This window comes from Vanacampus margaritifer, chromosome 3, assembly GCF_051991255.1.
Source record: "Vanacampus margaritifer isolate UIUO_Vmar chromosome 3, RoL_Vmar_1.0, whole genome shotgun sequence".
Classification (NCBI taxonomy): domain Eukaryota; kingdom Metazoa; phylum Chordata; class Actinopteri; order Syngnathiformes; family Syngnathidae; genus Vanacampus; species Vanacampus margaritifer.
In genome coordinates, this window is record NC_135434.1 from 23343584 (window position 1) to 23370606 (window position 27023).

The following is a 27023-nucleotide window of genomic DNA, read 5'->3' on the forward strand; positions in this document are numbered from 1 at the left end:
CCATAGGGGAGAAAGCCCACAGGGCTCCACTTGGGCTTTTGTAATTTCTAGTGCCTTCCACCAGGCAGTCAAGGTGGCGGAAATCATTGGGTTTTTAAAACAATTATGTCGCTTAATCGATGTTGTAATAAAGAGTAAATCTCGAAGTCTGAGGTTATTACAATCCTTCTGTTCTAGTTCCAGCCAACAGTTAGTGTCTCTGTTGGGTTGTGCCCATAGAACGATATATTGTAGCTGGTTAGCTATATAGTAGTTCATACCGTGAAGCTTTTTCAAACTGCCCGCGTGTGGAGGACACAACTAGTCAGTTCGTTTGTTCTCACCTCCCCGGCATGTAGCAACGGGCCCACTTGCGCGGGCGTGCACGCGCTCTCTCTCGCTCTGTCTTTCTCTCTCTCTCGCTCTTTCCTTCTCTCTCTCTCTCTCTCTCTCTCTCTCTCTTTTGCACTCTCTCTCATCATTGAAATTGTAATCCCCATTTTTAATAAATGTACCTGTAATCTGATTACATGTTTTTTCCTGTAACTGTAATGGAATACAGTTTTTTTTTTTTTGCAATCTGATTACGTAACGGCGTTACATGTATTGCGTTACTCCTGGCCATGTGCTTCCCAGGGGTGCGCAGGTGAAATTGGTCCTTTTTATAGCACTTTTCCTGAGTTTCCCGGTTCCACCAGCTGGGTCTGTGTGTGCTCGCCCTTTGTAGGTTGGGAGGTCATGCTGAATGTGCTCACTGGGATTTTGTATTTTGGTGTGTGGTTGCCCTCTTCAGGTCCGGAGGGCAATTGGTTGCAATTTTGAATATTGTCATGTGGTATTCAATGGTATTTGACGCAACAGATACTTTAAGGACATGTCAAGTGCGAGCAGCAATTACTATTCTTGTTAGTCGCCGTGCGAACCATGCAAGGCGGCTAGTGATATTTGTTGACGTCGTCTTTTTCTTCATCCGGTGTACTGCTGCGTGCTTCACTCCAGCGTCGAAGGAGTGGCGGGCCGCTGCTGCTAAATGAATGTAGAGGAAACACTGTCCTCACTCTTCTGTTCTTCTTGACTCTACGATTCGCTGGTGAGAGGCGCTAATATGTAAACAGTGGAGTGAGCTTTGAGGACACAAGAGATTGCAAATAAAATTCCGCCATGGTTTCATGGCACAATGTGTTTGCATTGGAGTGGATTGGTGTTATTCTACAAAGGAATAATGGCGTGGTCAGCTTTGCCGTTTGTCTGAGGGACCATTTCTCTCGTGACTGAGTGGAAGTGGCATCAGCCATTTGTGAGAGCGGGGCTTTGATTGGCAGGCAGTGCTGATCTGAATTGACGCGGTGACGAGATGTGTGTCAGTGTGCTGACTGCTCAACTCACTTTGCACCCAGAGATGGGCACAGCCACCGCCATGTTGCCACTGCTGCTCCGAGATGCATGTCACCATGATTAAATTGCCCCTCAAACACAGTCTGTGTATTGTGTGGGTGTGTATGCTCTCAGGTTCGAGTGTGTGCGTGCAGTGGAACACATGGCTCTGTCACCATCTAGACTACTGTATATTGTAATAGTGTTTACCACTGTCCTCCACCTACATTACAGTCACTCCACACCATCTCATCATTCACCTTTGAACCTACAGTCATACAAACAAAAGCCAGTGGCGACAGTAGTCGTTGTACACAATATTCTGAAGTGCTGATGCGTTTTTAGCCATCAAATGTATGAGTTATTTATTTTTTGCTTTTTTAAATAACTTTTTTTCTGATGCCTTTGGTTGTATTATCACAATGAGAAATGTGTCTTTACTTATATGTAAAGTATAAGTTAGAGGTAGGGGCTAGGGTTAAGTCTTATTTTATCATGATGGAGCAATGACATTTGAAAATAAAAGGTCTATGACAATTCTGTATTATTGTGCTTGGTGACATTCATGCTTCCTTTGAGTTCCTGTAATGTTAATAAAATGGACTACAGAGGGTTCTATATTTTCTTATTTAGTTCTAATCATTGTCAAAGCATTATCTCGAACCACAGTGAATGGCGTAAAAGTAAAAGCTAAGCAGAACCCAAACAAAACTGCATGATGGTTTGATACATTGTTGACAGCAAAAAGACAAATTTTTTCTTCACATTGGTTCTGCATGATAAAGCTTATTTTGTGCCTCTGGCATTAACATGCAAGCGCAAAGGTCCAGTTGATTGTCTTGCTAAGATGTTTTGACAAGAGGTAGTAGTGGACTTCACACAGTTTTTGTCTAATAAGCACGGAGTGCGACGAAGGCTGTTGTGACATGCTGTCAGCCTGTGGGCTGGAACGGCGCTCTGTAAGCTCCACAGTAGGATGGACTCCCTATGATTGTGCACTGACCTTTGCATCATAGGGAAGATGACAGGTAATTTAGAGACCTCGGGGAATGTGGAACTATACAATTGCGGTCCCCATTCTATACGTAACAACAGCCACATTCACCTTGGGATGTACAAGTATGTCTGTGTGCACACTGCACAGGTGTGAATGTACCCACAGATGCTGCAAAATTACACTTAAGGTTTGTATTTCTGTTCCAAGTCGAGCGCAAAGCGAAGTCTTACTCCTAAACACAGTGGAGTTTTCTTTCTTTTGGGATTTTGCTTGACTTGCGCAGATAGAATAGGACATTTTGCACTGGTGTGGGATGGAACGCAGCCGACGCCCAGCCAGTCGAAGCGGCTCCCCTCATTCCCATTAAAAATCAGGGTGGTGGAAGTGGAAACAGAAATGGACTTGTTGGGGTCCATTGTGAGATTTGTACACTTGTAACCGCAAGATCTCTCCTTGCGGATGATGTTGTAGTGGGCTGTGTATGCGATGTGGGCAACTGGATCGTGCATCTGTGTGTGACAACAGCCCCCAACCTCCCAACCCCAGTTGCGCCTCGTGGTCAAGCGAGGTCGTGCACTTAAAATATTTTTAAGATAGTAATTCCTAAGCGGTTTGGAAAATGGATTGATAGATGAATTCATTTTTACAGTGTTTCTGAGGGATTGATCCATGCTGTTGTCATATTAGGAATGAAATATGATGACAAACGCCACACACGTCTGCGGAGCGCCAAATCTGTCTTCCCTGGGCCTCAATCCAATCTATCAAAATTGCGTTACACCACGCGCGCCACATATTAGACTTTTTTTTTTGCGAGCCAAAAATGTTGTCTAAATTTTGGCACCAAATTGCCAGATGCTTGCTGTAATTCTATTGCATATTACATTACGTCGTATTCAAGCCAACACTCGTGTTAATTTTATCAGCCATTTTAAAATTTAGGCTGTTTTAGTCCAGTTTCAATCACACTTGTTAGTTTTTTATCGTAGTTAGTCATCCCGTTTTTATTTAGTAACATTTTACTCGGCGATAAATTGAGCATTTTAGTGTTTATTTTATTCCAAGAAAACCTAATTTTATTCGTCTAGTTTTAGTTAACAAAAACTGTCAAAATTTTAGTCTAGTTTTTAGTCAGGACAATCATTTAACCTTTTACATTCTTTTATCAGCAGATATTTTCATCTAATCTAAAACTACTTCACATAAAATGTTGTCATCTTTTTGATGAAAAACAACTTCACACGCGATTACAGTATATCAACAAGTGGCTATTATGACTCCATGCTACAAGCTAGTAAATTAGCTAGCATTAGTTAGCGGTTGGATTAACGTTATTGTTGGAACGTTGTAGATCTTGGATAAATGTTGCGTTATAAACAACCACCAGAAAACTTTCTGTTAACTTATCACGTCTTTCTGGTGAACAGCAACTTGTCTTTTTCAGGTTTGTTGTGTTCTTTATCAGCTACCTTGTGTCCACATTCCTTCCCTTAGACTAAAATCAAGCATATGGTTTTTCCCCACTAATGTAGTGGGAATGTGTCCATATATCACCTCCAGGGAAATTGACACCACCTGCCACAATTATTATTTTTTTGCCCATGTTTACGCCTCAATCAATCTGCTTTCTGTCACCAAATTGTAAGGTCTGCCAGGGGCGTGGCAGCTCGACCCACCGTAACGCCCAGGCGCCACATGGTCGCAAAACACGGTAAAGAAGATTTGCTCCAGAATTGAAGTTGCACCCGTTTTGACGCAGAGCACATCGGTACCTGTCTAAGAAATCTTTTAAAAAATGAGCCAAGCATAATAGGCAAGGGCCTTGAGAACACTCCAGTCACAGTCACACAATAATCACCTGCAACATCTCAACACCCGCCTCATACAAGCCACTGGGTTGGCAAACTGGTAACACAGAGGGGGACCATTTAAAGTGATAATTGCGTAATTATCATTTGTGATAACTGTAATTGATGACTGCATAATTACTTGTGCTCTTTCTGGGATATTCTCTTAGAATACAGCCATTCATGAGACCCCCTCTAAATTTGAGATCAATCTCATCCCTCCTCATGATCTGCTCAATGCACGCTACTGTAGTATGTTCGCAGACATGGAGACGGAGATTAACGCATGGAGACTCATTTGCGGGTGGTATCCTCATAGGCTCATAATAGTATTTCCCAGCAGCCTTGTCCCAAGGGCTTCAACACTGTCCACTTGGTAGTGTGAAGAGTTATGGGGGAGTGCTAACAGGTTTTCTTTGGCTCGCTCTCTTGCTGCTCTACCCCAGGCTTCACTCCTGCTTGTAAACTCAAACTGTGGCCAAGCCCATTCCCTTGGTGGCCGTATCCTTTATCACAAAGCGGGTGAAAAACACAGAATGTGCTCTGAGCCCCAACTAGTGCCAGAGCTGTCTCGTGTAGCCAAAATGGCAGACGAGTTTTGCCAATATCGGAGGTCCTCGAGCCGCGGCTCTCTTTACAACAAGCGTATGCGCTTCTGTCTGCCAGTGTGAGACTTGTGGCTTTGTGAATCCCATGTTCTTGGCAGGCGCTGTGGATTATCGCGGAGATGACGACGACTCCCTGATCAAGCCATATTATGCACCACCTCTCGGAGTGCTTTGATGATAGCAAGGGTGGGGCGTCCATACGCATAGCAGGTGCTGATGCGTGATGCACCAAGCCTGCGTGTGATTGATGTGTCTGCTTGCTTCTCCAGGCAGGTTAATGGTGTGATTGCTGGGGTAATCTCTGTGTTCTCTTGTTAAAGGATGATGGAAGGCCTGGAGTCTAGTTGTTGCCTTCACGTCTTCTTTGGCTTTGTTTTTTTTATGCGTTTGGGAATCGCAGTGTCAAGATGTTGGTTCCTCACATGGCTATCAAGCAACCTTGTCCTTAACTTGTGGATGATTGGTGAAGGCTTGTTGGCGCCATTTTGCCCAGGTGTCAAAATTAGGGATGTTCCATACTAGTTTTTTTCCAGACTGATTCCAGTGAGAGTACTCAACTCTTGAGTAGTCACCAATATGAAGTACCAATACCACTAGTACTTTTGATACATAGAATTTCCTAGAAACAAACAAAACCATGACTACACATTTTTTAAGACCTTTTTTTTCATATACGTATAGCACATTTCCTTAAAATTGCATTAACTAATGGAAATTTTCTAATCTTTAAATTTCGAGTTCTTGATCATAAATAAGGCCTGGTATCGACGTGTGTGTGTATGTATGTATGTATATATATATATATTGTTAGGTGTGTGTGTGTATGTGTGTATATATATATATATATATATATATATATATATATATATATATATATATATATATATATATATATAGTATTTGGCCTAAATACTGTATTACTTAACTCATTCACTCCCAGCCATTTTCACTGAAGCAACCCCCTTTGCTCCCCACTGTTTTACTGAATTTTAACTGATTTCGCAAGGCCCACAGTATATTGTGTTCTATTGCTATAAAAACATGGAACCTACCAAAAGAAAAATTAGAGTCTCTTCTTTTATAAGAAAAAAGTACATTTGTATTTGTTTCCGTTTTGCAGCAATTAACATTAGAATATAGCTAAGTTTCATCATTATTCAAATTCTTCTTGAAAACACTGTCTGTCAAAAGGAGCTTGTTGCAACATTACCCTGGCTCTTATACTCTGCTGACACCTGCTGGCCATTTTTTGTAATAACCACCATTGCTTTAACCGTCCTCTTCAGGTCAAAGGCTGCATCAAAGCCTTCTGTATGCTCTAGCATTAAAAAAAAATATTATTTTTTTAAAAAACATATAAATACATTTTTGGGACCATGGCAATATTTAAAATAGAACGTTTTTATACGTTTTGGGGAGAAAATTAGTTAATCTGACATGACACAAGCCATAGTGACGGAATTTTCACACTACACATCCCAGATCTTGATAATTAAATCCATTTGAAAAAATGCATTGATTACATAGTGTTATTATTTGAGTAACAATGAGAAATAATGTAATAACAATCAGTAAACACCCAAACAATTCATCCACTGAGGACTACATTCATATTAAAATTCAAAGTGCATGGTAGACTGACCAAAACAATCTATAGATGGCTCAGTAGTGTATACGGTCTCCAGGTCAATCTGTCAGGCTCCGGTAGTTTCCTTTGCAAAATTGAGTATCTGAGCACCTTCTGTCGGTTGCAAATACCTCCTCAAGATACTACTAGTGGCACTGGGTAAAAAAATAAAAAATAGTTACTGAGTAAAACTAGCCAGTTATCAGCCAGAAGGGATAAAATGAGAGAAAACAACTAAATCATCATCATCGGGTTGAGCTTGTTGCTTCTACTTTCCACTTGTTGTCTGCCTCAATTGCACAACAAATTAATTCACACTCATTATTGCTTTCTAACGGGACAGTTTGATATCCTGGATGTGTAAATGGCTTGTAGTTACATTCTGATAATTATGTCATACAAAACGCCTTACAATTTTTTAATATTTGAGGAGAAACCAGCCACACCAACACTTTGTGTGAAAGGGATCAGTTGGTAGAGTAGATTGAAATGGAGGTAAAGCCGAGCAAAACAACAACACAATGTTGGAGGGAGTTGGTTGAGACTACAGACTATTGCATCTGCGTATTGATTGGGCGCCAGCCTTTTACATTTTCCATGAACTCCTTTGAGCTGCTCCTAGTGGCAGTGATGGGGAGGAGTGGGTTGCTTGATCTTTATGATATTTCTTTAAACATGATGCAGTCGTTATGCCTCCCCAGGGAAGACGGCAGACATTTCCAGTAAATCAAAGGCTCTACATGCCTGTTTTTTCTCCACACACCTTATTTATGACCCCACTAAACAGTCTCAATACACCATCATCACCATAACATCTTCAGACGTTGTGAAATTATTATTTTTTAATTGTGATCATACCATTGAAGTGTGTAAGGGCTGGACTCAACAGTCAGAAATGGCAACTGCTATATACAGGTGAAGAGCAATTTGAATTGAAGATATTGAGAAGTACCTCCTGCTTTCCTTTTAACTAAGTACAAACCCAATTCCCAAAACACTATACAAATTGTGAATAAAAACCGAATGCAATTATGTGGAAGTGCCAAATTTCAACATTTTGTTCAGAATAGAACATAGATGACAGGTCAAAAGTTTAAACTGAGAAAATGTATCATTTTAAGGAAAAAATATTTTGATTGTAAATTTCATGGTGCCAAAAAATGTAAAAGAAAAAGAAAAAAAGTTGGGACAGGTAGCAATAAGAGGCTGAAAAAGTCAATTGCACTTCTAAAAAAAAACACCACTAATGAGGTCCATTGGCAACTTGATTGGAGTAAAAAAAGAGCTTCTCGGAGTGGCAGTGTCTCTCAGAAGCAAAGATGGGTAGAGAATCACCAATTCCTCCAATGTTGCGCAGAAAGATAGTGGAAAAAATCAGAAAGGTGTTTACTAGCGAAAAAAGTAATCATCATCTACAGTGCATAACATCATCCAAAGATTCAGCGAATCTGGAACAATCTCTGTGTGTAAGGGTCAAGGCTGAAAAATCCTACTGGATGCCCATGATCTTCGGGCCCTTAAACGGCACTGCACCGCAAACAGGAAGGCTTACTGTAAGGGAAATCACAGAAAGGGCTCAGCAATACTTCCAGAAAACATTGTGGGTGAACACAATCCACCGTGCCAGACGCCTTTGCCAGATGAAACTCCACAGTACAAAGAAGAAGCCATTTATAAAGCAGACCAAAAAGCGCAGGAGGCCAGGGGTTCTTAAAAATGGAGTGTGGCAAAGTGGAAACCTGTTTTGTGGTCAGACGAATCACGATTCCAAGTTCTTTGTGGAAAACTAGGGCGCTATATCATACTGACTAAAGACGACAAGGACAACCCAAGTTGTTATCAGCACTCACTTTATAAGCCTGCATCTGTGATGGTATAGGGTTCCATGAGTGCGTGTGGCATGGGCAGCTTCCACATCTGGAAAGGCGTCGTCAATGCACAAAGGTATATTCAGATTGGAGAACAACACATGCTCCCATCACTTTCAGAGAAGATCTTGCATTTCTCAACACGATAATGCCAGACCACATGCAGCACCAATTACAACATCATGGCTGCGTAGGAAAAGGATCCGGGTATTGAAATGGACAGCCTGCAGTCCACTTCTTTCACTTCTAGAGCACATTTGGCGCATCATAAAGGGGAAGGTGCAACAAAGAAAGCCCAAGACAGTTGAACAGTTAGAGAGACGCGTGTTAGACAAGAATGGGACAGCATTCCTAGTTCTAAACTTGAGAAACTTGTCTCCTCGATCCCCAGACGTTTGCATATTGTAAGAAGAAGAGGGGATGCCTCACAGTGGCGAAAATGGCCTTGTCCCAACTTTTTGGAAATTTGTTGACACCATGGAATTTAAAATCAACATAGTTTTCCCTTCAAATGAGACATGTTCTCAGTTTAAACTTTTGACCTGTTCTCTATGCTCTATTCTGAATAAAAAAATAAAATTTGGCATTTCCCCATAATTGCATTCAGTTTTTATTCACAATTTGTATAGTGTCCCAACTTTTTTGGAATTGGGTTTGTAAACAGTTCAAATAGGTCTGAGCTGGTGCTAGACTCAAATGTAACCCACATTATTCGCGACTCGAGTGGAGGTGCGCTTTGCGCGGAGCCAGGTGGCAACTAATTAACTTTTTTTGTCCTTCCTAATGAATTGTTAATTGGTTTGCGTCACCCACCGAGCTGAGGATGGCAGGTGCTGCTGTTGACGATGGTCACTGTGACTCGCAAGCGGTCTTGCGCAGGCCTTGGATAACAACGACCAGGTCAAATATCACCTTACATCGTGTATCTTAGCAGAATAAATGCTGAGGAGAATGATGAAGTTGATTAAAATATATACTTGCCATTAGATGTCATAAGAATGCATTAGAAAAACACTAATCCCTAATTCATCACAGGAGTTGCATACTCAATGCATCGGTCATATAGAGGGAAAAAAAACCTTTTACCCCTCCCACTAATTTTTAACATACTTAAACTTATTGAAACCCACTTTCTAAACACAAATAAGTCGGAATATATAAATGTATAGAAATTACTCTACATATTTTAGTGTCTATTATGCCACTGTGCCTCAGGGGATAAATAGTTTTCAGAATCTGAATACATGCATGTGCCTTTTATCGTCATATGTGTACGTGTCACACGGTTCTCATAAGACACAAATCACAAATGCTTGCTTCAAGCTGTTTATTTGTCACTCGCTGTTGAAGTTTACCGTAGAACTGACATATAAAACAAAAGGGAATTCAACACTATATATGGTATACTGTACTGTATATCTGTATATGAATACTACTAGTAATGGGATAAATAAAAGGTGTCATAGTTAGCATTGCAATACCCCTCTCACATGCTGTATTATATTGAAACTCAGTTCAACACATTGAATGCATATCGATGAGGTCATTAAAAGCCTAGCAGCTTTGCCAGCTTGATTGCCTTGTCTACTGCCGATTGCCGAATTAAACATTTTGTCAAGAGTTTGTAGCTGCGGACCTATTCTGGTCACAACTTTTTCCAACAGACATTGCCAGTTTCCTTGCTCATCTCGTTCGTTGCCTTTTGGACATGTTGGAGGTGCGTTGCAAATGTGTACTCACACCAGTAACTTTTTGTGTCAAGTTTTCATTGGAATCTGTTGCCTTGATGAGGTAGATATTTTGTATAGAAACATCTGTGATGTAGCAGGATTGCAATCGGTGAACTAGTCTGAGATGTAGTGGGGGATTCTGTAATCCAAATAATTTGCGGGTCCTACAGTCGGCATCATAAAACTTAAATGAACTGCAAAGACAATGCAATTTTTTTTCATGGTCAAACAGATGTAAAAATGTCATTTGTAGGGTTTTTTTGTAGGGTGATTAATTTTTTTTATCGTAATTAATTGCATGATTTCAATAGTTAGTAAATTTTACCTCTGTTCTAAATTTACAATAAAATGTTTTTTTTTAAGTGAAAGTGGAATAAAATGTTAAACTAATAGAAATGTGGCTGCATCTTTTAGTCATTGATACAGTTATTTCATAATAATTCATAAAAGTGAGATAAAATTAAAAAGATGTCCTGTACTGTAAAATACGAGTGTTATTGATTTGTGTTGAGGTCATTTTTCTGCCACTAGATGGCATAATTACATTTGTAAGACATTAGTGGCAGCTCAGTGCATTTTTCTTTTCACATTAAGAGAGCTACCTAATATTTAACATGAAGTAACTCGTGAAATTCTGCACATTTTTAAAATTGTAAAATTTAACTTGACCCCAGTCTTCACAAATATATGCATTATTTTTAGTGTTGTCAAAGTTAAAGCATTAACTAATTAATTAATCACAAATATTAATCACATTAATCATGTATTAACGCAGATTAATTGCACTATTAATTCTGATCACAGATTATCCTTTAGCTTGACATTGGGTTAAAGGTAGCACAGGTTGTGTTTGAGCAATAAACATAACTACATGCATTAAAGTTAGAATTTTAATAAATGTTTGCGTATGCGTAAAAATATTTGTTCATGTCAAACTACTGGGGTCATTTTTTTTCATTTTAAATTATGCAAGTAATTAACTGATTAGAAAAACAGGAGGATGAGGGCGTGCAGTGGATCAGAAAATGTTGAAGATGTCTTCATAATTCATTAATTTACATTTGACAGGTGCTCTTCAAATTTGGCGGGCAAAAAATGTTGATTAAAAAGCCTTTTTAATCAAGTGATTAATTGTGATTAATCAAAAATGTAATCGTTTGACAGCTCTAATTATTATTAAACTTATTACTGCTAAATTTTGATGTGGGCGTGTCTGCTACGTTGCAACTGGAATTCCCCCAGTACAGGCTTACCAAGTAGGGGGGCGGTCATTAATGGTACGATAAAAAAAAAATAGTAGAGGTAAAGGAACTTCAACGGAAAATTAACGCACTAGTTTGACAACCCTATACTCATTTGTGAACAGTAAACTAGTATAACATTTTCTAAAGCAGTGGTTCCCAACTGTTGTCAACCTGTCACCCTGGGATAGAACAAACATGCGCAAAACATATTTACAACATACTGTATTTACATTACTCATGTAACGCCATGAAAGGATTCCTCCAAACGAAGCACACCCAGAATCTTATACGTGACGAAAGTTCTTTGCTACTCGAGTGGTATATTTTTCATATCATTTTGGTTGCAATTGGATTTGTATTTTTTGGGCATTGACATTTGTTACACTGCATAAAGATGAATGTTTTATAGAAACTGCTCTGCACAATATTGCACTTCTCTTGGTGAAAGTATTTAAAGTCCACACGTGCTTGTTTATCATGCGCCGCCAATGTACACATTATATCCACCAATACTTACCTTAATGGCATTTTTTTCCCCTGCAGGTGGTCGCTCTGAACAAGCGGAGTAAAGAGGCTGAGTCTGCATTCCTAGGAATCTACAAACAGCTTATTGAGGCCCCAGGTGAGTCTCCCACCAAGACTGTAGATGTTTATCTTGCCAAACAATACCAGCAGAAACAGTAGTCCCACATTGAAATGGTTCACTTCTGCAAATATTTTTTCTTCTATTGAGATCAATTCATTAATCTGTTATCCCCAATGTGGCAGGCTGTCCACTGTGGTTACACGTCATAGCAGCAAATCCAAAAATATTGCTCTTAAGCTTGCACATTGATATGAGATGCATAAAGCCGCGCACCCTGTGGCTTCTATCTATTTTTTAGAAGTCCGTGATCTGAGTGGTTTCCAAAACTCTGCGTGAGGCCACATCAAAACCCAGCCTGGGTCCTTGAGACTGCTTAACATGGCTGAGGAGCGAACACATCCTTGAGGAGCTTGGCTGATTGTAGAGGGCCAATTAAAATCCCCACTGAAGTCTGGCTTCATGTGGAACGCGGGCCTGATGAGGCCAATTGGGGAAAAACAAGAGGGACGAAGGCGAAACACTTGTTGTTGTTGCACTTCTCAACAATTTCAGTGCCCATCCATCCATATGTAGACCATCGCTGTGTTGCAGGAGACTGCGGCAAAACATGGCCCAATCTCATTCCAGATCAGAGAAACACTTGTGGCAGGAGTAGAGAAAGCTGTTCACTAATTCAATGAATGCAAGATAAAAGTCTGCGACAGAGAAATAGCAAAAGCAGCAGCTGACTTTTAAAGGTCTCCTTTTGCCTTCAAGCCACCTACTTGATATTGTCGCTCTTTCTTTCTCTTTGTCTCTCTCTGTTTCTGTCTCTACTTGGTATTGTCACACAAATTCATTCACAAGCCATATGCTTAACATAGTGGGTGTTTTTTTTTTATGTAAAAAAATAAAATAATAATTGATCATTTTTATCTACAGTATATGATTATGAAAGTCAAACCTCAGAATTTGGTATAGGAACATATTTTACAAAGTAACCTAATAAAAGCTAGTAAACATGGTTAATTTGGGATAACACTAGCGATGCTCCAAAATGAAAATGGTTGGCCGAAACCGAAAACCAAAAATGAAAAATGCGAAAACCGAAACACCGAAAAAAAAATTATGCCAACTTTTACTATCATTGCATTTATTGTAATTAAATAAATTTATAATAAAATTATAAAATATTTATTTAGCAGTGGCATTTTAACAAAGAACAATATAAATTGAAATGTGCCCACACCGCAGACATGTTGGCTAATGGTACTTTAAACACCAAACAAGGGTTGACCATTTTCTGGCGGTGCGATAGCACCTTATAGTCAATGAAGTTCGCACAAGCAGGGTCGGACGCATGCGGCGGGACAAGGTGCGGCGCACTTAAAATTCGCACATTCACATATTCACCATCGTTTAAAAATAAATAAATACATTTGTTCGCACCAGCTAATCGTATTCGGGAACGGACTGCAAAGTCGCACACAGCGTTCTGTACAGGTGTGTTGCCACCCGGAGATAGCAGTAAGTGTTTCCGTGTTTAAAACTGTTGATAGCAATAGTGCTAGCATTAGCTAAAGTATTTAGCACAGCCACGGGGATGCCGGTGAAAAAAGTGGAAGCGTTCGAGGGGCTCTTGTATAAAAAAAAAAAAAATTAAAAAGGGAAGGGAAGGATCTGCGGGAGAAAGAGTGGCTCACCTGTACTGCAGTACACGGCCGGTGCAAACTCACACGGTGAAAAGCCAGCGAGAAGCAAGGCGGACACTCATCCCCGCGTTCGCTGTTTAATTCAAACAGACGCTTGCTTGCAGCAGTTTTTTGCTTGCGTCACCACAACCTATTTCTTTCATATTCTTTCGGCTTTAATCTTTTTTCGGCCGAATATTCGGTGCATCACTAGATAACACATATTGTAAAAACAAATCCGATTGAGAGCAGATACAAACTGTGCTATGCTAAAATAGAGAGGGTTATCATCAATCAGTATGTAGAAATAAAATCAAACAGAAATTACACTTTTCAACTAATTAATTTTAACAGAAAATCTTACTAATATATTCTCCTCTATCAAAATCAAAGCAGTGATAAATTTGCCATTGATTGCCCTCTTTTAGCATCATGGTCCGTTCACACTCGCAACAAGGTTTCGCAGTTTAGTGCCGCCCATCTGTCTGGCATACTTGCTTGTGATTGGTGAATTAGTGGGAGCTTGCCTGGAATATGTCACAAAATGGCCGCTTCATACCAATATGGCTGACTTCCTGTTAAATTTCTTTCTTGGGTCCTTGAGACTTTTTTTCATGCCTAGTAAGCCCAATTTTGTGTCGATAAGTCAAACAGGAGAAGAAAAAGAGAGAAAGAAAAAAAGAGAACACTTATGAACATTAAAAGAAGTCAAGATTGCAACATTATTTTACTGTCAATTTATCAATTTTTGGTGTTTCATAGCACCAATGTATTTTTTGGACTATGTGTCATTCCAGATTATGTCGTACCAGTCAAAAAATGCATCATGAAGAAGAAAAATAACATACTGTATACATTTATAATATATACAGTTTTTTGGGGAATATTGTACAAAAATCTTGATGAAGAAAAGTAGAGCTCTGAATTACCCTTCAAATGCCCATTCCCTAATCCCTTATCATGGGTGCGTTTGGAAATACGCTCCAAGCGTGCACCGCTTCATCACTCAGACCATCCAAAAAGAAGTGCCGGATCTCTCAGTTCGTCAGGCAGTAGTACAAGAACAGGAAACAGTTCAAGCACGATCTGCTGATTGCTTTATAACATACGCTGCGTTGGGATATTAATGGGCGGGGAGCTCTGCCTGCCTCCTCGAATACACACACCCTCAGAAGTGGTGTCAGGGCGTCAGTGAATTCCTGAACATTCTGATGGCAGCAAATGAGTTGCGGTTGGACAAAACTTCCGCTTCTAATGACAGAAATGTTGGTTTTAGGAGGTACACAGATTTACTGCATTTAAATTATATCCGTTAATTGCACGTTTTTTGTTGCTCACGTTACACACATTGCACGTCATCATATTGATCTGTAAGACAACACAAATATTTAAGCAACCATCATCGCTTGTGAGCAGGCTGTTACTTCTTGATTTCAAGTCTGTGTGCATGTTTGATGCTGCTCATCCCATTCAGGGACACGGAAACGCTTGAAGCCTTGCCCAGTTGATTTCGGCATGGACTGATCGCTCGTCAATCACAGGGCACAGCATGACAAACACACAGTCAAAAAAAAAACGAGATGGCCAATCAGAAGTCAGAGCATTTTCTTTCTGCAGGGAGCTCTTCCTGTTTTTGCAGCTTGTGGCATCGCCTACATGATTCTGTGCCCGTTTGTCACTGTACATCTTGCTGCAGGTATACAAGGTCACAACTCCCATCCTACTTGAGAATGGATGGCTCCTCCAGGTTTACTGCAGGGCAGTCATTTGGCTATGGCCTTGCTTCATTTCTCCACGCCTCTCAAAAACAGAGTGATCCCTTTCTCTTGCCCCAACGCCGTACAGTTCGTGTATTTCTGATTCTTTCACAGATGTAATCATTCATTACACGACATGCTCGTTAATCTTAATGCAGTTATTACTATTCATTGCTGGGTGTGTTTTTTTTTCTCACTTTCTTATTATTTCATTTGACCGTGTCTCTCCCGTAGAGTGCATTTGCCCGTGTGATGTTGGTCCAATCAGAGCAGGTCACAGTTAATGAACAACATGTAGGTGGGACACGACATGCGTTCAATATGTGACCTGTTGCACGCGGCTATCATTAACATCTGGTCACATATTAGTTATCCACTCTGTCTTTGAAGACTGATCCCGTACATTTGTCCAGCGCAAGCATGCCAAAATTCAATAAATAAAGAAATATAAATAAATACATACATACATAAAAACGGAAAAAAACATAATAATTCTATAAATAGATATAAAAAATAAATATAAATGGAAATAAAAATGACAAATATATATACAGTACAGGCCGAAAGTCTGGACAAACTTTCTTATTCAATGCTATTCTTTATGCTTCAAAGGAGCAGAAAGGCAGTTTACAAGGCAGAGTCCAACCAAAGACACGCCTAAGACCGCCTCCTCATTTGAATAACATTTCATGACGCAATTCATCCTGACAGCGTATGCAGCATGAAATAAACAAATATGAGAGCACAGCATTTTTATTCATCGATTGACATTTAATATACTGTATTTATTTCCACATTTATTTGTATACAGTATTTTTTTAATCTTGTTTTTTAAATTTGTTCTCTTAATATATGACTATATATATATATATATAGTCATTTTTATTTCTATTCCTTTTTGCATTTTGTACTTAATTATTGAATCGTATTTTTACAGCTGTTTTTATTTTCACATTTATTTATTCTTTCTTTCTTTCTTTTTATTTAGGCATTTTTGGTCCTCCATAGCGTGGTACTGATATGCTTTGGAAATAACGCTGCAGTTCAGTCACACCTTGAATGAGGCAGTAAATGCAAAGCAAGAGATCAACTCCTCTTGAAATGAAAACTTCTTGAAGGAAGTTATTGAGTGGTGTTTTTTGTTCTCTTCTTCCTGCCTTTTATGAGGCCCCTAAGCTGGAGATGTCAATCCGCCGGAGTGTTTCATTAGTGTGCTCTATTTTGATTTGCCTGTGACATCTTCTCAAGCGGCGCGCACTAAGCCAGTCTTAGTCTTGAAAGGGGCCTGTTAACAGTGTTTCCCAAACAATGTTTATATCACCTCCGCACTGTTTTGATCAGGCCTGATAAACACGTTGTGATCAGCCAGCGCTAGAAAAATTGTGGCAGCTTCTGCCGGAGTTCATCAGCTTCCCAGAGATGCGTCGAACTTTTCCCACGTCTTTTTCTACCTCTCCTTCTTGCTGTCTCATTCTGCTCTTCCCTCCTGGAATGTGTGTGAGTTGTTTGAACGTCAGCGTTTGTTGCCGCCTCTGTGAGATCAGCGAGGCCCTGTCGCCAGGGGCGTAGCCCAGAGACTGACGCTCCAGGTGTTTGCTCTTCCTCGCCTCCTCTCACTACACGCACGCACGCACACACACACACACACACACACACACCTCCCTCAGGGTCCAGCCCACTCCCTCTCTCTTTTAGAACAGAGCTGCTTTCATCTGAGCGGGGAGCTCATCAGACTTTGTGAAGATTCCGTTCTGAATACACCCCACTTAGTGTGTAAATGTGTGTATGTGTGTGCGCACAAACGTAAGTTGAAAATGTTATGGCAAGCAACAGTGCTTGCTAGTGGTGGCGAATGGAACTGCAGGGCAGAGTAAGAGCGGAATTTTGTTTGAGCCTCTTTGCTAAGCAGAATCTGGTTTGGGGCTCCCCTCTCACCATGTTTAATGTGTTTTTTTTTTTAAATCCTCACTCTTTTTGGGGGCCTCGAGTGGCCAGGAAACCCCAAGACGCCGCTTAGTTCACGAATGCCCGGGGTCAGCTCTGTTACTTTTTCTGTTATACAAGGCCTGTAAATCTCTTCCATATTCACAGTGAAAACTCCCTCCAGCTATGAAATTATCAAATCAGCAAGCACTGACCTCAGTAGTTGAAAGCCATTGAAATGCATTAAGAATGGTTGTCCTTCTTCAACCCCCACCAAACATAAACAGGCACACGCAGAGAGGCCTGCAAGGCACAGCAAGCTGCCTTTATTGTAATTGTGCAGCTGAGTACCTACAGTCAGGGTAAGAGGGGTGGAGGAGGAGGAATGCTGTAAATGTTTGTGGCAGTCTGTTGGAAAATAAGGGCATATAAAAGCTGATGGGGAATGAAAGCTCTCTGGGTGGGACGTGATTATGCACAAGTGATTAATAAGAGCAGTAATAAACAAAGGCCCAGGAGATGTTTGAGGTGCTTAATAATGCATTATGTTCATAAAAGAGCCGGGCCTCTCCAACTGATCCCTGTGGAGTAGGACACCCCAGAGGGACCAGGAGGGAGAACAAGTGTGTGTGTAGGAATTCAGGTTTGTGTGCACATTCAATTCCAAAATGTGAAGACAAACGAATTACGCTAGATGATCCTCATTCCTTCTGACTTCACTGCATGCCGCATAAATAGCAATGAACAGCATTGTTTTACGTCAAGTTTACTTTGTGTCATGATTTGGTTCTTCTGGCTTCTTTGTTTGTTGTAAGATTTTACAGAGGAAGTCAACCCCCCCAAAAAATCTTTACATTAATATGTTCTATGCACCCCCGCTTGTATAAACACGCTATTTAGGTTAATATTGCGTTTGGAATATGAATTAATGGCCGACCATTTTGCCACTTGCCGTCGACTGAAAATGATATCATAGTTGCTCAGGTAACAACCAATTACGGCTCGCCTGTTTTCTGAGTTTGTTCATGTGATGTCTGCAAGCTTAGCCGCGATAGGTCGTTATCTGAACCCTCAGCAATGGTGATGTCATTTTCAGTCAACAGAAAGTAACAAAATGGCCAAATAAAAACGGATGGATTTTGCTGCTTATTTAATGTACCACAAACGTAATATTAACGTATTTAATCCCAGACATTTTCATTAGAGCAATCCCTTCAATACCAACTGTTTTACTGGAATTTGACTGATTTTGCAAGGCCCACAAAATATTGTGTTCTATTGCTGTATAAACATGGAACCTACCAAAAGAAAGACTAACTTCTCTTCTTTAACTCATTCACTGCCATAAATTCATAAAAAATCAAATAAAAATTTAAATTAGGCGCAAGAGGCCATTAAATGTTTCAATTATAATTAATCGCATTATTTCACTAGTTAATTCACGATTAATCGCAAATTTTATATCTGTTCTAAATGTACAATATATATATATATATTTTTTTTAGGTTTTCATGCTCTTGTTAACAAAAGTCGGGAAAAAATGTTAAACTAATAGAAATATTTAAAATGTATTTTTGACATTTATAGCCATCAATGGCAGTGAATGAAAAATAAAAAGATTAAAAATTTGGGGCGTCAGGCGAATAGTTTTTTTTTTTTACGTTTATAGGCGTCAATGGCAGTGAATGAATTGAGCAGAAAAAAGTGTATTTATATCCTTTTCCGTTCTTTAGTTATCAGTGTTAGAATATAGTTAAGTTTTGTCAAAATTCCAATTCTTTAGGAAAAAATACGTAGAAAAAGAGCTTTTTGTAAGCACAACTTTGACGTTAACGCTACTATTTTAATATTTTTTTCTTTTGTGTCAGCTGAAACAGGGTTAACTGTTTTGTTCTGCTCATCACTTATTTTCTACTTCCTCTCCGCTGCCTCCGCGCTACTACTACTGGTCTGAATATATGACTGGATAGCGGATAGCCCATACAAGTGCAAGCCGTTGAAGCGACAGGGCGGCCATCTTGCTCCTCCCACCTCACGAGCCGATTACTGTATAAACTATACAATATACGTACAGATTAGAAATATACAGCTCGTAAGTAGGTAGTATAGGGCCAGGGGCGGGGTTGGGGGGTAGCGGTGTTGTGGCAGGGTGGTCACTATTTTTTAATAAGTAAAAAAAAAAAAAAGTTCACTGTTTGTGCTGATTTTAAGTCCCTCTTTTTCTTTTATTGCTCAGCCCCAATATTAGATTTGGCAGAGGCATCTTTTGTTGAATTAGATATAATTCTTTAATACAAATATACAAGTTTCTTTCTGTAAACATTAAGCATATAATTTATACATGTATTTAAGGCAAGTTGTAAAATGTCTGAAGTCCTCTTGTTTACGTTAAACACATTTAAAACATCATAATTCATGCTGTTTCTACTAAGTACTACCTCAATTGTTCTCCAATTTCGATACTGTAAATGTATAGGATTGTGATGTCGAGAAACGTTTCTTGGGAGGAGCACTACGGCGGCCTCAGTTATGCGCAAAAGGCAAGTTGCGCAAAAGCAAGCCGGTAATGAAAAAACTTGATTTTCGAAAAAACACTCAAATATCGCAAAAACGTTTTTACGCTCTCATGAAGTGGTTTTTGAGACGTGTCGAAATATTTAATTACTAAGTATTTCGCAAAAGTTTAATGGAAACACTTTTTGCGCATTCCCTGTAATCATGTACCCCCGACCGGTCACGGAGGAAAGGAAGTAGGAAGTACGGGGCCACTCGCTTTCGTGTCGGACCTGCCTCTGGAGGGGATAACAAGTCTTTTTAAGCACAAAGCAATTCAGTTATGAAGCCAATATGCCGCCGTTCAATGCACGTCCCATATCGTTGCATGAGAAATGGCCGCTGCCCCAGGCAACGAGCAAACGAGCGACATACGGCGCACGTCGTCGTTGAAATCTGTCCGTCAGCACCATAACACGAGTTATAAGCGCGCACACACAACACCAACACCAAATGCCCGAACCCGTCCGATGAGGGGAGGGAGATGTTTTTAAAGTAATATTAAGTACTCCGGGCATCTGTCTTTCGTAAACATCATGAGCACCTCCTACGGAACTGCGGATCCCGCGAAACGGCACATTCTGAGAATTGCGCCTCAGAAGCGAAACGCTCTTCAATGGAAACACCGGCAAAATGGAAACGCACCTATATATTTAGATTAGTATGATACTCCCAAACCTATACTTCCTCCTTTTCTTCTTCTGCAACAAGATCCTTCTGTGATACTGGCTGATCTTATACTTGCTGCCACCTGCTGGCCGTTTAAAAAAATAACATTGCAGTCGAGCCTAATCCTACAGTCAGAATCTGCGTCAGACCCTCCTGTACACTCTTGCATGAAAATATGCATATGACGTAAAAACGTCATATGTACACAGCGACTAGGACTTTTATGACGTATTGATACGTCTTGTGTATGAAAAGAATTAAGAATGCCTTGTTTAGATTAGTTGGAACACATTGAAGCTATTGTCAAGAAAATATTTGGGTTGACTTCCCCTTTTAAATATCTCTTGATTTCTGTGTGGAAAGCAAATTTCACTTGCACAAAAGTTGTTCCTTCAAGCATTTTCCACTTTTATAGCCAATCTTTCCGCATATCAAGTTAATTTAAACTAAGTCCATGTCATGCATGTGAAAAAAGTCCCCTTTGTGAATGCGCTGTGTTTATTACAAAGGCGGCAATTATAGTAAATGCTTAACATCAATTTACATTTGTGAAGGTGAAAATTGAGCTCCAAAATCGCGTCAGCCTAGTTTTGGTCCTTGACAGCACTGTTACTGCACTGTTACTGTTTGTTGCAGCAGCAGCTGAAGAACATGTTTATGGACCTTGAAGTCCACTCCGAGAGAAAAAAAACAACAACAACACTGTTTTGAATGAAAAGAAAAAACCCTTGAGCGCAGCCTTGTAAATTAATTTGTTAGTGTTGTATGATGGGAACACAGCTGGCCTCATTAACATGTGCACAACAAATAATTATACTCCCCCCCCCCCCCCCCATCTCTCTCTTCAGCCAGCCACTGCTTGGCTAATGGGCTTGCTGGGTTAATTATGTCAGAGCGTAATTACACAGGGCCCAGAGAGACATAATGGTGCACCCTACTGTGCCCACACCACCTAATGCTACTATATCGCTGACATGGCAAAGACGGACCAGCCGACACACCTGCTTGTCTTGCAGCGAAAGACCTTCGCCCTTCCGCCCTTCCGCCCCCTCCCTTACCCAGCAATACTCTACCTGTGCACTTTTCTCACCAGTGTCACCCACAGACGACGGAACTGTCCAGCCTCTGACTGACTTGGGTTTCTGCTCTCTGATGCTCCGAAAGCCTTTGTTCTTTGGCGTGCTGTAGCCCAGAAACAGCAAGTCGGTGACCACGGGAAAGCAGCTAGGACAACATGGCAGCCTCATTACTGCGCAGCCAAAATGATGAAACTCGGTATCAATGCAGCTGCAATTGTGCAAAAACATAATTAAAAGAGTGAGTACCTACATAGGCTTGAAGCACTACAGAGATGAAACGTATCGAGACACAAACTACTTTAACGTCTTTTGCAATGATACACGACACAAATCTTACAAAGCGTCATGGCGACAGTGTGAGCTTCAGTGTCACGATCAAAACAGGAAAATACCTCAAATGTTTTCTCATATGATACCTTCTTCAAGCTAATGTCTGCATTTTCTCTACCCAGTTTTTGAAATTAGCATGCAAGCAGGCTCCACATCCTCACTCAGTGAATGAAATATTGAAATTGGTGTCATAAATAATACTGAAAAAAGTATCACTTTCATTGAATAATTAATTATTATTAGTTAATGGGTAGGAGATTGGGTCACTTAGGTAAATGAAATGAGTAAAATCAATAATTATGAATTTCTACCAAATGATTTTGCGCTTCATTTAATGGCAATATTTCAGGAGGTGACGCATGTTCACAGTCCAGGCCCTCACAGTCATTGAAGGTGGTCATCCGTGATGTAAGCATGTACAAATATATTCGTCATGGAAGTCTGGGGAGGCACAGCCGACAAATGACCTGACCAATTTTGAGAAATGCTGTTTTCCAAATTGCATATAATGCAATCAAATGAGTAAAATATGTATTGGAGATAACTTTCTTCCCCAACTTTCTATCCTTCTATTTCATGACTTAGAAGTTATTGTTTTTATTTCTTGTTTGAACAGCTTTTTAGTGCTCTAATTAAGATCTGGAAACAATGTGACATCCTGTAGCTGTAAAAACATTCAAATGCAAGGAACTCAATGTGGAGGACTGACACTGTCTGCAGAATGAAATAAATATGAGAGCAGAGCCTTTTTACTTATTGATTGACATTTAATTATATTTATATATTTATTTCCAAATTCATTTATATTTTTTTAATCTTGTTTTTTATTTTTTGCATTTATTTTTACTTTCTTTTTCTCACATTCACGGGTTGTAAAAAGAATATGAAATGTGTGCAAACAGTGGAATAATATGTAAATGACCTAAAAGTTTTCCTTAGACTATGAGTATTATATAGTATTCGATGGTGATATGAAATGATATAGATTAATAGATTTGTCTGCAAGTATTTGCATAATTTGGGTGAAAATCAATGCTGGTTTTAAAAAATGAGCCACATCTTGTGAAGGTCGGCAAAAGAACAAAAACAGTTGGCAAGCAACACTGTCAGTCCAATGAAATATGTACCCGAACAATGTTGGTTAGAGTCATAAAAGGGGGGAGGTAAATCCTCAGAATGTGCGCTTTTCACCAGAAAAAAAAAATATACAGTATATTTTCCATGTGTCAGTAATTATGACCACAAATCAGGTATGCAATCATCCTCAACTAAAATAAGTGTTTAAAAAAACATTTGAGAACGCTGTGTATAAAAGGGTGAGCGAGCCCCTTATACAGTATACTGTACTTTAAAAGCCTTGGTGTTGTTCATTAATGGAAATGCAAGCTGTGAGCTTGTTTTAATGTGAAGGTTTTTTTAGTTTTTTTTTACCATCAGAGCCACATTGTTGCTCATAAATACCACCAATTAGTAGGTACATTTTGCAAAGTTCGCCACTGACTTTCTCTGCCCTTTGAAAGGGATCCCTTCATCTCTACTTTAACTGAGGCCACTTATGTATGCAGACTTGGGTTATTTCCCGTGTCTTTGGATTTGACTTGACTCTCTCGTGCCGATGATTGATAATCCTGATTTATCCATTTGGATTTGTCTTTTGATCACTAAAAGTTGAAAGGATATATGGGAAAGAGGCAGATAAAGTGATTTCTGTGACAGTGGGTCGATGGTATAGCAGTGCTTCCTGTTTGTCTTAGAAGAGCTTTTCCCTTAATAGTGATGTCCCTTGTGACTGATGCAATATCTCCACAGTTGGTGCAACAATGAATGCAGACAATGTTTGACTGTAAACGGTCCTGGGAAAAATAGCTCGATCAATTAAATGGTGCAAAATGTTTGTCTGATGAAAAAGCGGATAAGACGTCGTGCAATGCGCAGGCAAGATTTCAAAAAAATTGCACGGCACAAAAAGTTTGTGCTCTGTGATTAGTGTTTATTTTTGCTTGGAGTTTATGGCAAAGTTGCGCCTGTCTTTGGCTCCATCGCTCACGAAAGAAATGTCACGGCATGCCGGGCCCACACTAGACACACAAGTGTAAGATGTGCAGATGAAAGATGCCAGAAAAAAAGTTTGTGTAGAGCAAAGAAGCGATTTTCCTCTTTTAGAGTTTTTAAAGGCGTGTGTGTGTGTGTGTGTGCGCGTGTGTGAGCATTGCAAAACACCCCACCCCACCCGCCCCCCTCCTTGTCAAGGAGCTCCCCTGAGCTTCCTTCTCTGTGCTTTGGCACTAGAAGTCACCTCCTTTGGTGTTCAGCAGGCAGGTACACAACAAGAGCAGCTCACTCTCTCTGAGCTGTTGAACTTTTCGGGAGGGGAAGAAAGGGAAGGCGAAGATTAAAAACAGCCCTGTGATGTGGAGTGCCGAGCTGCCTCCTGAGAATTCCTGGCATAATAATTTAAATGATCAAATGATACAGAGGAGACTTGTTAGCTGAGAAGCAGCCTCCTAGTTGGCCCCATGGGCCCAGTGCTGCCGCGCATGCATTGCAAAATAGCTCCTCTGTTGTGCTAAAGAATCCTGTTTTTTACCCCCCTTTCTCTTTTTACACCCTTTTCAGGAGCATACTTTTTTCAACACTTTGTTTAGGTGTATATTTGGCACTTAAGACTGTCACCTTTTCATGGCAATCTCTGTATTGTTCCTTATCATTTATAAGCTTATGAGCATACTCATTAGAAGGTGAAGCTTTAGAACGCCGCTTTTAGCGTTATGTCCAGTCGAGTGTGGCGAGTCAAAGAGTTACCTACTTTTTTGGGGGGGAAACTAACCAAAAGTAGTGTTTAAGACAGTCTAATGCTTCTTTTTTGGGGGGCAAATAGTATTAATGCCACGTGATTGTTGTGTGTTTTCGCAGATCCAGCTCCTGTACTGGAGGCCTCACACACACTGGAGGGGAGGCTGCAGCAGCTTCAAACTTCGGCCCCTGACAGCGGGGCCCTGGTGAGGGAGATCAGCAGGCACTGGAAGAAACACCTGGAGTGCCTTGAAAAGACAGGTGGGACCAAAAGCATGTACAGTTAGGATTCATCTCCTCTGCCCTGTTTTTTTTTTTTTTTTTTTTTTTGCAGCATCAGTTACATTTTGTAAAGATTAGTTGCTGCCAGCTGTGCATCAAATATTTTTAAATGGCACTAATGATGAAAAGGTGATATGCTAATGGTAAATCTTTTTTTACCTATGGATGGTTTATCGTTAACTTAATTAATCAGATCCTCTGCAGTCAAAATTATACTGTACCTGTTGTAGGTTGGGCCTAGTTTATGAGACTTGGCTGAGGTGTAGGGTAGTCATTGCGGTTTATTGTTCACCACCCTGCTATTTTGTAGATTTTTATGTGGTCATTTTTACGAGTACTTGCATTATACTCATTTACCGTAATGCCCTCAAATAAGAGAAAAGAGAGCAACAGTTGTCAATGCACTTTTCATTTCGCCCAGGCAGTCACTCGCAGACTTGCCAATGTCACATGCCACCACATCAGGCTCCTCTTAAAGTCACGCAGACACCACACTACGTATATTGTTTTTAATTACAGTTTTTTTCTGTGTAGCTACAAATAAGTTTATGGACGCAAGTGACCAAAATAAGTTCCCTCTGGAGGGTATGTGGTTTTTCACGCCTAGTGATAAAGTGAGAAGCTCTGTAATCCGGGTAATGCAGCTGCCCATTAAAAGGAGCCAGATGAGATGGCTCGGGCATCTGGTTGCAATGCCTCCTGGACACTTCTCTGGTGAGGTGCTGGAGCGCTTGTCTTAGAACACTTTGGTATTTTCCCAAAAGAGCTGAATGAAGTAGCTGTGGAGAGGGAAGTTTGGATTTTTTGCTTAGGTTTGCTGCCTCAGCAACAAAAGCAACATTGATGACAAATGGGAAAATATGTTACAATTTATAATGTGTTCAACAAGTGTGATTTATAATGCTTTGCATGTGTTGAAAACATGTAGAGTAAAACTAAAATATTAAAAAAGAGTTTGATATTATTTGCTATAATGCAGATTTTCACCTATTGTGGGTGGGTTTGGAACGGGAACCCCCCCCCCCCCCCCCAAAAAAAAGTGCTCATTCTATTTCTGAGAGCTCATTAACACATAAGACATACAAATTTTACTACTTTTTTTTAACCAACATTTTTTGACCCGTATAGGGAACTAGACCCCTTGACTGAGGTGCTTTATGACCTCAGCGTCTGATCGTTCAAGATCGAATCTAATAGGCTTGAACATGGTTCAAAATGTATTTAACTACTGTAGCAGTGAGTGTGTGAATTGGATGCATCTGCCCATCCCGCATTACAGTGGGCACACCTGAAAAACTGCCCTGGGAGAAGCCATCCCCAATTGTCACTGTGCGTGGTAATAACCTAGAGTTGAATCGATTTTGTCATACAGTAGGTGATATGGCATGACTCCTTCTTGTGACTGGTTACCAGTCAGCCCTTAGAGCCTCCAGAAGCTCTAAAATTACATTGCTGAATCGAGAAAAGGTCTTGGATATTTCTGTTTCTGTCATCGTTTACAGAAACAGAAAAGATCTGTTCTCTCTGTCACCTCTCATTTCACTGTATTAAAAGTTGCAAAATCAGCCACCGAAATTTGTGGCAGGGTTATTAAATTACAATGCATAGGCTATATTGCTCCCATAAAGAGCAAAATGAACTTGGTGACAATTGTGCCCGTTTGGCAAATGTAATCCGCCGCGCACCTGGTTAGTAAATCCATTTCCACATCTGTTTGTGTGAGCAATCAAAGCAAAGGTTTTCCCATGCAAACCTAATTTAGGCCTTTTGTCTGCTTCTAAGAAGGGTCTGGTTACACGTATGATTAATCCGATATACCTGGTTGTGAAAGTACTTTTATTTCTATTATGTCTATTAGTCCCATTTTCTTCATATCTATATTCATCCCCACAGATCCCACAGACAACGGTTTTGCAGACGCAGCAGAGACTGGAGATCGCTTTGTGTCAAGCTCTCCAGCCCTTGATATGACCCCCAATAGTACGCCAGCTCCTGGAGCCCCGGGCTCTCCACAGGAGATCTACCAGGACCAAACTGAGGGACAAGGGTGAGGATTACCAATGATCGCGTATCTTTGAAAAACACAAAATATATCTGTCGTTTCAAA

At 40.2% G+C, this 27023-nt stretch overlaps 1 protein-coding gene across 8 annotated transcripts in view; it reads left to right on the forward strand.

Annotated features, from left to right (window-relative positions):
* cux2b (cut-like homeobox 2b) overlaps nt 1-27023 on the forward strand; it is a 128265-nt gene that overhangs the window by 78977 nt on the left and 22265 nt on the right. For all 8 annotated transcript variants that reach the window (XM_077561258.1, XM_077561261.1, XM_077561260.1 and 5 more), the window contains 3 exons: nt 11818-11896; nt 24755-24895; nt 26810-26963. In XM_077561258.1, coding sequence (XP_077417384.1) covers nt 11818-11896; nt 24755-24895; nt 26810-26963 — 374 coding nt within the window. The remainder of the gene's footprint in view (nt 1-11817; nt 11897-24754; nt 24896-26809; nt 26964-27023) is intronic.